Consider the following 14,558-nt stretch of genomic DNA (forward strand, 5'->3'; position numbering starts at 1 on the left):
TATGGTAGTGTGATTGGAATACATACAAGAGTAATGGCTCTTCTAGGATATGGTAGTGTGAGTGGAATACATACAAGAGTAATGGCTCTTCTAGGATATGGTAGTGTGATTGGATAACAATTAGATTTTTAGATTGCATGAATTAAAGGAGAAGCCTAAAAATAATTAATACTTTCGTAGAGGAGGTAAGAAGAGGAGAGACGTTATTTTTTCCCTCCCTTGCTCTCGGATTAAGCCGCGGCACGGGGGAATCCCACCCAAGGCTTTTTCATTTTTTGTCGCCAAGCTAAAATGTTATTCATGTCACCATGCACGACAGCCAATCACTGACAGCGTGCCGTGCCCCCCCCCCCGGACATTGTCCTCATGTTCTCGCCTCCCCGGACTTCATCCCAGAGGAGCGGGCATCTTCCAGCTTCTCCTGTAATTTCGGTGTGAATTTCCGGGATTTTTAGCTTTTTCTATATCTGAGAGGAATTACAATCAGCCGGGATTTCAGGAGTTACAGATTATGTGGCGAAATCTATCACAAAAAAGCGCAACTAATCCGCTACATAGAGCGCCCGCCCATCGCCATAGTGACCAGAAGATGGAGGAGCCAGGAAGATTAGAAGGAAAAGGCCAGAAAAAAACATACAAAAATAAAAAAAATAGTCCCGGTCCTAAAGGGGTTAAAAGTGCAGGAAAGAAGCAAAAAACATTTATTTTCTTATAGGTGGAAATGTACATTTTTAGGATTGTTCTACATATAGTTAGAAAAAATAAACTGGTCCCGGATGTGAAGGGGTTAAGAGTGGATATTTTTTTGAGCCCCCCCCCCCCCTCTGTCTTCCTGGTAAGTTCTAAAGCCTTGAACTAACTAGTCCTGACTATTACCGTAATACATGGTATATAAGACCACTCCATTGTTTTCAAACTGTGAGACTTTTACAAGAACTGCCCCTTCCCCGCCAAAATATACAGCCCCCAGTATAAGGTGTATGGGGCAGATGGGGATGGGACTACAGCCCTCAGTATAAGGTGTATGGGGCATCGGGATGGGACTACAGCCCTCAGTATAAGGTGTATGGGGCAGATGGGGCATCGGGGACCAGACTACAGCCCCCAGTATAAGGTGTATGGGGCAGATGGGGATGGGACTACAGCCCTCAGTATAAGGTGTATGGGGCATCGGGGACCAGACTACAGCCCTCAGTATAAGGTGTATGGGGCAGATGGGGATGGGACTACAGCCCTCAGTATAAGGTGTATGGGGCATCGGGATGGGACTACAGCCCTCAGTATAAGGTGTATGGGGCAGATGGGGCATCGGGGACCAGACTACAGCCCTCAGTATAAGGTGTATGGGGCATCGGGGACCAGACTACAGCCCTCAGTATAAGGTGTATGGGGCAGATGGGGATGGGACTACAGCCCTCAGTATAAGGTGTATGGGGCAGATGGGGATGGGACTACAGCCCTCAGTATAAGGTGTATGGGGCAGATGGGGCATCGGGATGGGACTACAGCCCTCAGTATAAGGTGTATGGGGCAGATGGGGCATCGGGGACCAGACTACAGCCCCCAGTATAAGGTGTATGGGGCATCGGGGACCAGACTACAGCCCCCAGTATAAGGTGTATGGGGCAGATGGGGATGGGACTACAGCCCTCAGTATAAGGTGTATGGGGCATCGGGATGGGACTACAGCCCCCAGTATAAGGTGTATGGGGCAGATGGGGCATCGGGGACCGGACTACAGCCCCCAGTATAAGGTGTATGGGGCAGATGGGGACCGGACTACAGCCCCCAGTATAAGGCGTATGGGGCAGATGGGGTATCGGGATGGGACTACAGCCCTCAGTATAAGGCGTATGGGGCAGATGGGGTATCGGGATGGGACTACAGCCCTCAGTATAAGGTGTATGGGGCAGATGGGGATGGGACTACAGCCCTCAGTATAAGGTGTATGGGGCATCGGGATGGGACTACAGCCCTCAGTATAAGGTGTATGGGGCATCGGGGACCAGACTACAGCCCCCAGTATAAGGTGTATGGGGCAGATGGGGATGGGACTACAGCCCTCAGTATAAGGTGTATGGGGCATCGGGATGGGACTACAGCCCCCAGTATAAGGTGTATGGGGCAGATGGGGCATCGGGGACCGGACTACAGCCCCCAGTATAAGGTGTATGGGGCAGATGGGGACCGGACTACAGCCCCCAGTATAAGGCGTATGGGGCAGATGGGGTATCGGGATGGGACTACAGCCCTCAGTATAAGGCGTATGGGGCAGATGGGGTATCGGGATGGGACTACAGCCCTCAGTATAAGGTGTATGGGGCATCGGGGACCAGACTACAGCCCCCAGTATAAGGTGTATGGGGCAGATGGGGATGGGACTACAGCCCTCAGTATAAGGTGTATGGGGCATCGGGATGGGACTACAGCCCCCAGTATAAGGCGTATGGGGCAGATGGGGTATCGGGATGGGACTACAGCCCCCAGTATAAGGTGTATGGGGCAGATGGGGACCGGACTACAGCCCCCAGTATAAGGCGTATGGGGCAGATGGGGTATCGGGATGGGACTACAGCCCTCAGTATAAGGCGTATGGGGCAGATGGGGTATCGGGATGGGACTACAGCCCTCAGTATAAGGTGTATGGGGCAGATGGGGCATTGGGATGGGACTACAGCCCTCAGTATAAGGTGTACGGGGCAGATGGGGAATCGGGGACTACAGCCCCCAGTATAAGGTGTATGGGGCAGATGGGGACCGGACTACAGCCCCCAGTATAAGGTGTACGGGGCATCGGGGACCGGACTACAGCCCTCAGTATAAGGCGTATGGGGCAGATGGGGTATCGGGATGGGACTACAGCCCTCAGTATAAGGCGTATGGGGCAGATGGGGTATCGGGATGGGACTACAGCCCTCAGTATAAGGTGTACGGGGCAGATGGGGCATCGGGATGGGACTACAGCCCTCAGTATAAGGTGTACGGGGCAGATGGGGCATCGGGATGGGACTACAGCCCTCACTATAAGGCGTATGGGGCAGATGGGGTATCGGGATGGGACTACAGCCCTCAGTATAAGGTGTATGGGGCACTGGGGACCGGACTACAGCCCTCAGTATAAGGTGTATGGGGCAGATGGGGACCGGACTACAGCCCTCAGTATAAGGTGTACAGGGGGAGATGGGGCACTGGGGACCGGACTACAGCCCTCAGTATAAGGTGTATGGGGCACTGGGGACCGGACTACAGCCCTCAGTATAAGGTGTATGGGGCACTGGGGACCGGACTACAGCCCTCAGTATAAGGTGTATGGGGCACTGGGGACCGGACTACAGCCCTCAGTATAAGGTGTATGGGGCAGATGGGGACCGGACTACAGCCCTCAGTATAAGGTGTACAGGGGGAGATGGGGCACTGGGGACCGGACTACAGCCCTCAGTATAAGGTGTATGGGGCACTGGGGACCGGACTACAGCCCTCAGTATAAGGTGTATGGGGCACTGGGGACCGGACTACAGCCCTCAGTATAAGGTGTACAGGGGGAGATGGGGCACTGGGGACCGGACTACAGCCCTCAGTATAAGGTGTATGGGGCACTGGGGACCGGACTACAGCCCTCAGTATAAGGTGTATGGGGCACTGGGGACCGGACTACAGCCCCCAGTATAAGGTGTATGGGGCAGATGGGGCACTGGGGACCGGACTACAGCCCTCAGTATAAGGTGTATGGGGCAGATGGGGACCGGACTACAGCCCTCAGTATAAGGTGTATGGGGCAGATGGGGCATCGGGATGGGACTACAGCCCTCAGTATAAGGTGTATGGGGCAGATGGGGACCGGACTACAGCCCTCAGTATAAGGTGTACAGGGGGAGATGGGGCACTGGGGACCGGACTACAGCCCTCAGTATAAGGTGTATGGGGCAGATGGGGCATCGGGATGGGACTACAGCCCTCAGTATAAGGTGTATGGGGCAGATGGGGACCTGACTACAGCCCTCAGTATAAGGTGTACAGGGGGAGATGGGGCACTGGGGACCGGACTACAGCCCTCAGTATAAGGTGTATGGGGCAGATGGGGCATCGGGATGGGACTACAGCCCTCAGTATAAGGTGTATGGGGCACTGGGGACCGGACTACAGCCCTCAGTGTACAGATGTGCCCCACTGGCCCACCCCTTCTTATGAATACTGATGTCACCCTGGGGCTGGATGAATATTCATGAAGATGCCTGTAGTCCCGCCCCCAATGCACCAAACTGCCTAATTTACATATTTATTAAAAGTGAAGATTTAGCAAAAATGGCGCTGAGGATGAAGGTAAGAAAATGCCATCACTGTCAGAGTAGAATCTCATGGTACTCACCAAATGTACCAGTATCTGTCCAAGAATGAAAGAAACGCTAACAAAAGCAATAATACTAGGCTCCGCCTCCTGCAGGGCCTAAGGGGCGGAGCCCGACACCAACTGGTGTATCCATGAGCTTACCGTCATGTCTTCCCCATCCTTCCATTGGCTGCTTACCTATACAGCAGCTCTGAAATGAAACGTTACCTGAAATGAGACGACCTCCTCACTCCGACAGCTCAGGATTTTGTTGGTCTAGACAGGACTTATAAACCAAGAGTGTGAAGAATGTTAATACCGAAAGACCTTTCATATCCCAGGCAACGCAATTTTTACATTATATCAGTAACCAGACTGAGAAAGATGCCTGAAGATCGAGAAGATACCGTCGCCTAAAGGTCGAGAAAACAATGTCTCCTAAAGCTTAAGAAGATACTGTCGTCGGAAGGTCGAGAAAACACTGTTGCCCAAAAGTCGACAAGACACCACCTAACGACTTTATTATAAATTCTAGAAGTGGCTCATCCTTCTCAGGAATAAGTGGCACCAGCGTAGCCTCCAGTTCCCGAGGGAAGTCTCATGCTATTATAAAGTATTTTTAAAACCGCACAATTACACATGAAGATGCCTAGCGAGAGCAGTCCCCTCGTAAAGAAACTCCATGCACTGGGCCAGATTATAACCAGGGACCAATCGTGGAGGTGTTTATAGCCGGGACCAGTGATAGAGGAGACCAGTGATGGAGGTGTTTTATAGTAGGGACCAGTGATGTGGGTGTTTTATAGCCGGGACCAGTGATGGAGGTGTTTTATAGCCGGGACCAGTGATGGAGGTGTTTTATAGCCGGACCAGTGATGGAGGTGTTTTATAGCCGGGACCAGTGATGGAGGTGTTTTATAGCCGGGACCAGTGATGTGGGTGTTTTACAGCCGGGACCAGTGATGGAGGTGTTTTACAGCCGGGACCAGTGATGGAGGTGTTTTATAGGCGGGACCAGTGATGGAGGTGTTTTATAGGCGGGACCAGTGATGAAGGTGTTTTATAGCCGGACCAGTGATGGAGGTGTTTTATAGCCGGGACCAGTGATGTGGGTGTTTTACAGCCGGGACCAGTGATGGCGGTGTTTTATAGCCGGGACCAGTGATGGAGGTGTTTTATAGCCGGGACCAGTGATGGAGGTGTTTTATAGCCGGGACCAGTGATGGAGGTGTTTTATAGTAGGGACCAGTGATGTGGGTGTTTTATAGCCGGGACCAGTGATGGAGGTGTTTTATAGCCGGGACCAGTGATGGAGGTGTTTTATAGGCGGGACCAGTGATGGAGGTGTTTTATAGCCGGGACCAGTGATGTGGGTGTTTTACAGCCGGGACCAGTGATGGAGGTGTTTTATAGCCGCGACCAGTGATGGAGGTGTTTTGTAGCCGGGACCAGTGATGGAGGGGACCAGTGATGGCGGTGTTTATAGCCGGGACCAGTGATGGAGGTGTTTTATAGCCGGGACCAGTGATGGAGGTGTTTTATAGCCGGGACCAGTGATGGAGGTGTTTTGTAGCCGGGACCAGTGATGGAGGTGTTTTGTAGCCGGGACCAGTGATGGAGGGGACCAGTGATGGCGGTGTTTATAGCCGGGACCAGTGATAGAGGAGACCAGTGATGGCGGTGTTTATAGCTGGGACCAGTGATAGAGATTAGTGATGGCGGTGTTTTATAGCCGGGACCAATAATGGAGGTGTTTATAGCAAGACCAGTGATGGCGGCGTACAAAAACGGGACCAGTGATGGCGGCGTCCAGAGCCGGGACCAGTGATGGCGGCGTCCAGAGCCGGGACCAGTGATGGCGGCGTCCAGAGCCGGGACCAGTGATGGCGGCGTTCAGAGCCGGGACCAGTGATGGCGGCGTCCAGAGCCGGGAGCAGTGATGGCGGCGTCCAGAGCCGGGACCAGTGATGGCGGCGTCCAGAGCCGGGAGCAGTGATGGCGGCGTCCAGAGCCGGGACCAGTGATGGCGGCGTTCAGAGCCGGGACCAGTGATGGCGGCGTTCAGAGCCGGGACCAGTGATGGCGGCGTCCAGAGCCGAGACCAGTGATGGCGGCGTCCAGAGCCGGGACCAGTGATGGCGGCGTTCAGAGCCGGGACCAGTGATGGCGGCGTTCAGAGCCGGGACCAGTGATGGCGGCGTTCAGAGCCGGGACCAGTGATGGCGGCGTTCAGAGCCGGGACCAGTGATGGCGGCGTTCAGAGCCGGGACCAGTGATGGCGGCGTTCAGAGCCGGGACCAGTGATGGCGGCGTTCAGAGCCGGGACCAGTGATGGCGGCGTCCAGAGCCGGGACCAGTGATGGCGGCGTCCAGAGCCGGGACCAGTGATGGCGGCGTCCAGAGCCGGGACCAGTGATGGCGGCGTTCAGAGCCGGGACCAGTGATGGCGGCGTCCAGAGCCGGGACCAGTGATGGCGGCGTCCAGAGCCGGGACCAGTGATGGCGGCGTCCAGAGCCGGGACCAGTGATGGCGGCGTCCAGAGCCGGAACCAGTGATGGCGGCGTTCAGAGCCGGGACCAGTGATGGCGGCGTTCAGAGCCGGGACCAGTGATGGCGGCGTTCAGAGCCGGGACCAGTGATGGCGGCGTCCAGAGCCGGGACCAGTGATGGCGGCGTTCAGAGCCGGGACCAGTGATGGCGGTTGTAGGCTGATCTTATAGAGGAGCTTTGCAGTCTCTACATAGATCACTCATGGTGTGACCGCTCTCGTTCCAATACCCCTCTAGGAATGCCATCCCGGACGTTGTCATATTGACACCTCCAGGACCTCCTGACAGATCGCACCGTTATGGGGGTCTGAGCTATAAGGAAGGAACACGGCGGAGCACCGGAGTGATTTCTACATACAGGTTGTTTGCTTTTATTCCGGGATACTTCAATCTTGTGCAATAAAGAGAGAACGGTCTCCAGAGAAGAATCATTCAGCGTGAAGGTCAGAAGACAGATAAACAGAACATGGCTGCTTAACCCGCAGGTCACCCATACAGCTGTGGTGGCGGAGGAGACTGTGGAGGGAGCGGGCACCCGGCCAATGTAAAGAAGCCATACAGTAAAGGGAAACCTCTCAGTAACAGCAGAGGGACGGCCGGCCCGGACCCCTAAGATAAGCCCCAAAGTATTACCAGAATGTTCCACCGTGTAGAGCTGATCCCTGAGGGCGGCCGAGGCCACGTGCAGCAGGATAATAACCCACATATACCTGATGGTTTAGTAACGTATTAAACGCAGAGCAGGAGCAGAGACCATTGCTCCCCCTAGAGGTGAACGCCGCAGCTGCCGCTCATTGTCTCCACCCACCCCGCTCTCCGGGCTCAGTATAAACGCCTTGAACCATTGCTGCGTCTCGTCTCTTCGCCTCAATTCAGAGCAATAAAATAAAATGTAACCTGATTATTGTAACTGTGAATTAACCAGATGTAAATGATAGGAAATCCAGAGTGAGACAGACCTGCCCAGAACCCATCATCCAGAGGCGGGGCAATGCTTATTAGGAGGTGGGGCATTATTAGGAGGCAGGGCATTACTTATTAGGAGATGGGGCATTATTAGGAGGCGGGGCATTACTTATTAGGAGGCGGGGCATTACATATTAGGAGATGGGGCATTATTAGGAGGCGGGGCATTAGATATTAGGAGATGAGGCATTACATATTAGGAGATGAGGCATTACATATTAGGAGGCGGGGCATTACATATTAGGAGGTGGGGCATTACATATTAGGAGGTGGGGCATTACATATTAGGAGGTGGGGCATTACATATTAGGAGGTGGGGCATTACATATTAGGAGATGAGGCATTACATATTAGGAGGCGGGGCATTACATATTAGGAGATGAGGCATTACATATTAGGAGATGAGGCATTACATATTAGGAGGCGGGGCATTACATATTAGGAGGTGGGGCATTACATATTAGGAGGTGGGGCATTACATATTAGGAGGTGGGGCATTACATATTAGGAGGTGGGGCATTACATATTAGGAGATGAGGTATTATTTATTAGGAGATGAGGCATTACTTATTAGGAGATGAGGCATTATTTGGAGATGGGGCATAACTTATTAGGAGGCGGGCCTTATTAGGAGGCGGGGCATTACATATTAGGAGGCGGGCCTTATTAGGAGGTGGGGCATTACATATTAGGAGGTGAGGCATTACTTATTAGGAGGTGGGGCATTACTTATTAGGAGGCGGGGCATTACATATGAGGAGGCGGGGCATTACATATTAGGAGGCGGGCCTTATTAGGAGATGGGGCATTATTAGGAGGTGGGGCATTACTTATTAGAAGGCGGGCTTTACTTATTAGGAGATGGGGCATAACTTATTAGGAGGCGGGCCTTATTAGGAGATGGTGCATTATTAGGAGGCAGGCTTTACTTATTAGGAGATGGGGCATTATTAGGAGGCAGGGCATTACCTATTAGGAGGTGGGGTTGTTAGGAGACTGAGCATAATTAGGAGGCGGGGCATTATTATGAGGCAGGGCATTACTTATTAGGAGGTGGGGCGTTATTAGGAGGTCAGGCTTTGTTATTAGGAGGTATGGCATTACTTATTAAGAGATGGAGCATTATTAGGAGGAGGGATGGTATTAGGAGGCGGGCATTACTTATTAGGAGGCAAGCCGTTATGAAGCGGGGCGTTATTAGGAGGCGGGGCGTTATTAGGAGGTCAGGCTTTGTTATTAGGAGGTATGGCATTACTTATTAAGAGATGGAGCATTATTAGGAGGAGGGATGGTATTAGGAGGCGGGCATTACTTATTAGGAGGCAGGCCGTTATGAAGCGGGGCGTTATTAGGAGGCGGGGCGTTATTGGATCATATCGAGAAAACCGACCATCATAACTAAAATAATTTAAAAATTAATCTCCGCACTGGATCCAGCAGGAGCGTGAGGTCTTTGCTCGGGTCTGTGGTGGCGGTTTATATCTTCCATCCTTTCATCTGGCACGGCTGTCCTCTCACTGACCCGCTGTTGTCTAGGAGGAGACATGCACTCGCTGTGTACGGAGCGGGTGGAGAGCGGCCGCATGGTAACAATTACATCTGTCAGGAAGGAAAAGCAGGCAAGGAGGCAATTCTTGACTAATCGTGTTCAGTGGCCTTTAGGCTTCACTTAATCCTAATCGGCATCACTGGAGAGCGGCTGTAAGGCAGAGCCATATCCCCCCCGTGGAGGCCGCAGGAGTCCCGCCATGTCTTACCGGCCAGGAGGCCACAGGTATCACAGCTCTGCTGGAGTGACAGTGATGTCAAGTGGGTCAGTGATCAAGAGCGCAGTTGTACCGCACCCCTGTGGTGGGAACTGCCTGTATTCTAACTTGGATTTGGAAAAAAGATATTTGTTTTACCGGATTGCTGGATCATCTGTTTACTATATTGCACTGCCACGCAGAAGCCAAGTGCGGATCAGTGCACCAGAGCAAGAGCGAGCTGGCGTTCTCATTATACCAGTGAAAATGATGTACATGGCCAAGATAGCCGCTCCTATAACTACATGAAGCTCAGGGTCAAGCCTGCCTTTTTATAGGAGCAAGGACTTTACCGTTCAGCGGTCTGGGAAAGCTGAGTCACAGTCCATAGGGGAGATCATGTATGATCATGTGGTAAGGTGGAGGCACTACAGGCATTCTGGAGCTTCTCTAGAATATTTCATCATTATAACTAAAGCTTATAGCCAAACCATGCCAAAGAAAGCCAAGGAGGTTTCCCTGGAAGCAGTGACTCCAGACCAAGATTTATCATACATTGTTCTCCAGCTACTCTGGAGACCAAGGTGCTTTACAACACTCCACCTGACGCTGTCAAGAAAGATTCCTCCTCATCCCTAGATGATCTGGTGAGCACTTTCCCTATGGTGCTCCTGTGCCACTGCTGGTCCTCCTTGGAAGTCTCCATGGTTTCTACTTCACCAGATGATTGCTAGTAGTGAAATTACTCAGGATAGTAATCCACCCAGCACCCAATGGTGTCAACCTTCTACGCTCCAGCTCATCCAACCTGTCCTATACTGCCCAAACACATCACTGCATCCACCCAGCACCCAATGGTCTCAACCTTCTACGCTCCAGCTCATCCAACCTGTCCTATACTGCCCAAACACATCACTGCATCCACCCAGCACCCAATGGTCTCAACCTTCTACGCTCCAGCTCATCCAACCTGTCCTATACTGCCCAAACACATCACTGCATCCACCCAGCACCCAATGGTGTCAACCTTCTACGCTCCGGCTCATCCAACGACCATCCAGCCTGTCCTATACTGCCCAAACACATCACTGCATCCACCCAGCACCCAATGGTGTCAACCTTCTACGCTCCAGCTCATCCAACGACCATCCAGCCTGTCCTATACTCCCCAAACATGTGACTGCATCCACCCAGCACCCAATGGTGTCAACCTTCTACGCTCTGGCTCATCCAACGACCATCCAGCCTGTCCTATACTCCCCAAACACATCACTGCATCCACCCAGCACCCAATGGTCTCAACCTTCTACGCTCTGGCTCATCCAACGACCATCCAGCCTGTCCTATACTCCGCAAACATGTCACTGCATCCACCCAGCACCCAATAGTGTCAACCTTCTACTCTCCGGCTCATCCAACGACAATCCAGTCTGTCCTATACTGCCCAAACACATCACTGCATCCACCCAGCACCCAATGGTCTCAACCTTCTACGCTCTGGCTCATCCAACGACCATCCAGCCTGTCCTATACTCCCCAAACATGTGACTGCATCCACCCAGCACCCAATGGTGTCAACCTTCTACGCTCCGGCTCATCCAACGACCATCCAGCCTGTCCTATACTCCCAAACATGTCACTGCATCCACCCAGCACCCAATGGTGTCAACCTTCTACGCTCTGGCTCATCCAACGACCATCCAGCCTGTCCTATACTCCCCAAACACATCACTGCATCCACCCAGCACCCAATGGTCTCAACCTTCTACGCTCTGGCTCATCAAACGACCATCCAGCCTGTCCTATACTCCGCAAACATGTCACTGCATCCACCCAGCACCCAATGGTGTCAACCTTCTACTCTCCGGCTCATCCAACGACCATCCAGCCTGTCCTATACTGCCCAAACACATCACTGCATCCACCCAGCACCCAATGGTGTCAACCTTCTACTCTCCAGCTTATCCAACGACCATCCAGTTGATAGAAATATAAAACATCAGCCTTTATTGTGCGCCAGTTTTGGATACACACCAGATAAAACATCATAGGCATATTCTCTATTTATAGGACATTCAATATATCTGCAGTCATGGACTCCGGCACATGGGGAACGTCTTGCTGCACAGATGGATAGATCTGGTGCAAGTTACTGAATAAGTTCTGTCTGCAATATTAACAAGTGTGAGGCCTTCCAGCGCCCAGGTTGGTATCCTCGCATATTTACAGCAGACCGCCCATGTACATATTTACAGCTTTACCAAAATAAAGGGATTTGTTCAAAATTGGTTCAAATAAATCTATATATAATGATATAATCACCCCATATAAATTATCCCCCCCACCTCAGTATACGGGAAGGCAGTAGTGTTCTCCACATAAGAGTAGAGGCGCTGGGTTCCTATGTGTCCCCCAAGTGTACGTTTCAGGAGGTTCCATGTTAGTGGGAACCTGGCAGCGCCGGCAGTCCTGTGCTTCTTATTAATAGTTCAAGTCCAAGTTCTCTTGTTCCTGGTTTTGTCTCAGCATCAGCTGCTGCTCGTAGTACAGACTCTTGGCGTAATTTATCTCCTGGGATATTTTCACAGCAAGGGCTTCCGATTTTACATGGACCTAAGAAACAACAAAGACACATTACATCAGAGAGAAAGTCCCCGTCTTCTGACATGTCAGAGAGAGCCCCCGTCTACTGGTACTTCAAAGAGAGCTTCCGTCTACTGGTACGTCAGAGAGAGCCCCCATCTTCTGGTACGTCAGAGAGACAGCCCCCGTCTACTAGTATGCCAGAGAGAGAGCTCCCATCTTCTGGTACGTCAGAGAGAGAGTCCCCGTCTTCTGGTACGTCAGAGAGAGAGTCCCCGTCTTCTGGTACGTCAGGGAGAGAGCCCCCGTCTTTTGGTACATCAGGGAGAGGGCCACCATCTACTGGTACGTCAGGGAGCGCCCCCGTCTTCTGGTACGTCAGAGAGAGCTACCAGTCCTATTACACTGTACGTACAGCCGCAGGGGTAGCTGGTGGGGATGCTCTACTACCAGTCCTATTACACTGTATGTACAGCCGCAGGGGTAGCTGGTGGTGATGCTGCTGTACTACCAACCCTATTACACTGTATGTACAGCCGCAGGGGTAGCTGGTGGTGATGCTGTACTACCAGTCCTATTACACTATATGTACAGCCGCAGGGGTAGCTGGTGGTGATGCTGCTGTACTACCAGTCCTGTTACACTGTATGTACAGCCGCAGGGGTAGCTGGTGGTGATGCTGCTGTACTACCAACCCTATTACACTGTATGTACAGCCGCAGGGGTAGCTGGTGGTGATGCTGTACTACCAGTCCTATTACACTATATGTACAGCCGCAGGGGTAGCTGGTGGTGATGCTGCTGTACTACCAGTCCTATTACACTGTATGTACAGCCGCAGGGGTAGCTGGTGGTGATGCTGCTGTACTACCAGTCCTATTACACTGTATGTACAGCCGCAGGGGTAGCTGGTGGGGATGCTGTACTACCAGTCCTATTACACTGTATGTACAGCCGCAGGGGTAGCTGGTGGTGATGCTGCTGTACTACCAGTCCTATTACACTGTATGTACAGCCGCAGGGGTAGCTGGTGGGGATGCTGTACTACCAGTCCTATTACACTATATGTACAGCCGCAGGGGTAGCTGGTGGTGATGCTGCTGTACTACCAGTCCTATTACACTGTATGTACAGCCGCAGGGGTAGCTGGTGGTGATGCTGCTGAACTACCAGTCCTATTACACTGTATGTACAGCCGCAGGGGTAGCTGGTGGAGATACTGTACTACCAGTCCTATTACACTGTATGTACAGCCGCAGGGGTAGCTGGTGGTGATGCTGCTGTACTACCAGTCCTATTACATATGTACAGCAGCAGGGGTAGCTGGTGGGGATGCTGCTGTACTACCAGTCCTATTACACTGTATGTACAGCCGCAGGGGTAGCTGGTGGGGATGCTGCTGTACTACCAGTCCTATTACACTGTATGTACAGCTGCAGGGGAAGCTGGTGGGGATGCTGCTGTACTACCAGTCCTATTACACTGTATGTACAGCCGCAGGGGTAGCTGGTAGGGATGCTGTACTACCAGTCCTATTACACTGTATGTACAGCCGCAGGGGTAGCTGGTAGGGATGCTGTACTACCAGTCCTATTACACTGTATGTACAGCCGCAGGGGTAGCTGGTAAGGATGCTGCTGTACTACCAGTCCTATTACACTGTATGTACAGCCGCAGGGGTAGCTGGTGGTGATGCTGCTGAACTACCAGTCCTATTACACTGTATGTACAGCCGCAGGGGTAGCTGGTTGTGATGCTGTACTACCAGTCCTATTACACTGTATGTACAGCCGCAGGGGTAGCTGCTGGCGATGCTGTACTACGAGTCCTATTACACTGTATGTACAGCCGCAGGGGTAGCTGGTGGTGATGCTGTACTACCAGTCCTATTACACTGTATGTACAGCCGCAGGGGTAGCTAGTGGTGATGCTGTACTACCAGTCCTATTACACTGTATGTACAGCCGCAGGGGTAGCTGCTGGTGATGCTGCTGTACTACCAGTAGGAAAGGATACCCACAGCATCCGATGCAAAAAAAAGTGTGTTTATTCACACATCAGGGTGGGGATGCTGTACTACCAGTCCTATTACACTGTATATAGAGCCGCAGGGGTAGCTGGTGGGGATGCTGTACTACCAGTCCTATTACACTGTATATAGAGCCGCAGGGGTAGCTGGTGGTGATGCTGCTGTACTACAAGTCCTATTACACTGTATGTACAGCCGCAGAGGTAGATGGTGGGGATGCTGCTGTACTACCAGTCCTATTACACTGTATGTACAGCCGCAGGGCTGACTGGTGGGGATGCTGCTGTACTACCAGTCCTATTACACTATATGTACAGCCGCAGGGGTAGCTGGTGGTGATGCTGCTGTACTACCAGTC

At 52.2% G+C, this 14,558-nt stretch overlaps 1 protein-coding gene across 2 annotated transcripts in view; it reads right to left on the bottom strand.

Annotated features, from left to right (window-relative positions):
* Positions 1 to 11,572: 11,572 nt before the first annotated feature.
* VPS13D (vacuolar protein sorting 13 homolog D) overlaps positions 11,573 to 14,558 on the bottom strand; it is a 372,238-nt gene continuing 369,252 nt past the window's right edge. For both annotated transcript variants that reach the window (XM_069948224.1, XM_069948223.1), the window contains one exon: positions 11,573 to 12,201. In XM_069948224.1, the coding sequence (XP_069804325.1) occupies positions 12,070 to 12,201 (132 nt within the window). In that variant the 3' untranslated portion in view covers positions 11,573 to 12,069. The remainder of the gene's footprint in view (positions 12,202 to 14,558) is intronic.

The sequence above is a fragment of the Dendropsophus ebraccatus genome, chromosome 12 (genome assembly GCF_027789765.1).
Source record: "Dendropsophus ebraccatus isolate aDenEbr1 chromosome 12, aDenEbr1.pat, whole genome shotgun sequence".
Lineage (NCBI taxonomy): Eukaryota > Metazoa > Chordata > Amphibia > Anura > Hylidae > Dendropsophus > Dendropsophus ebraccatus.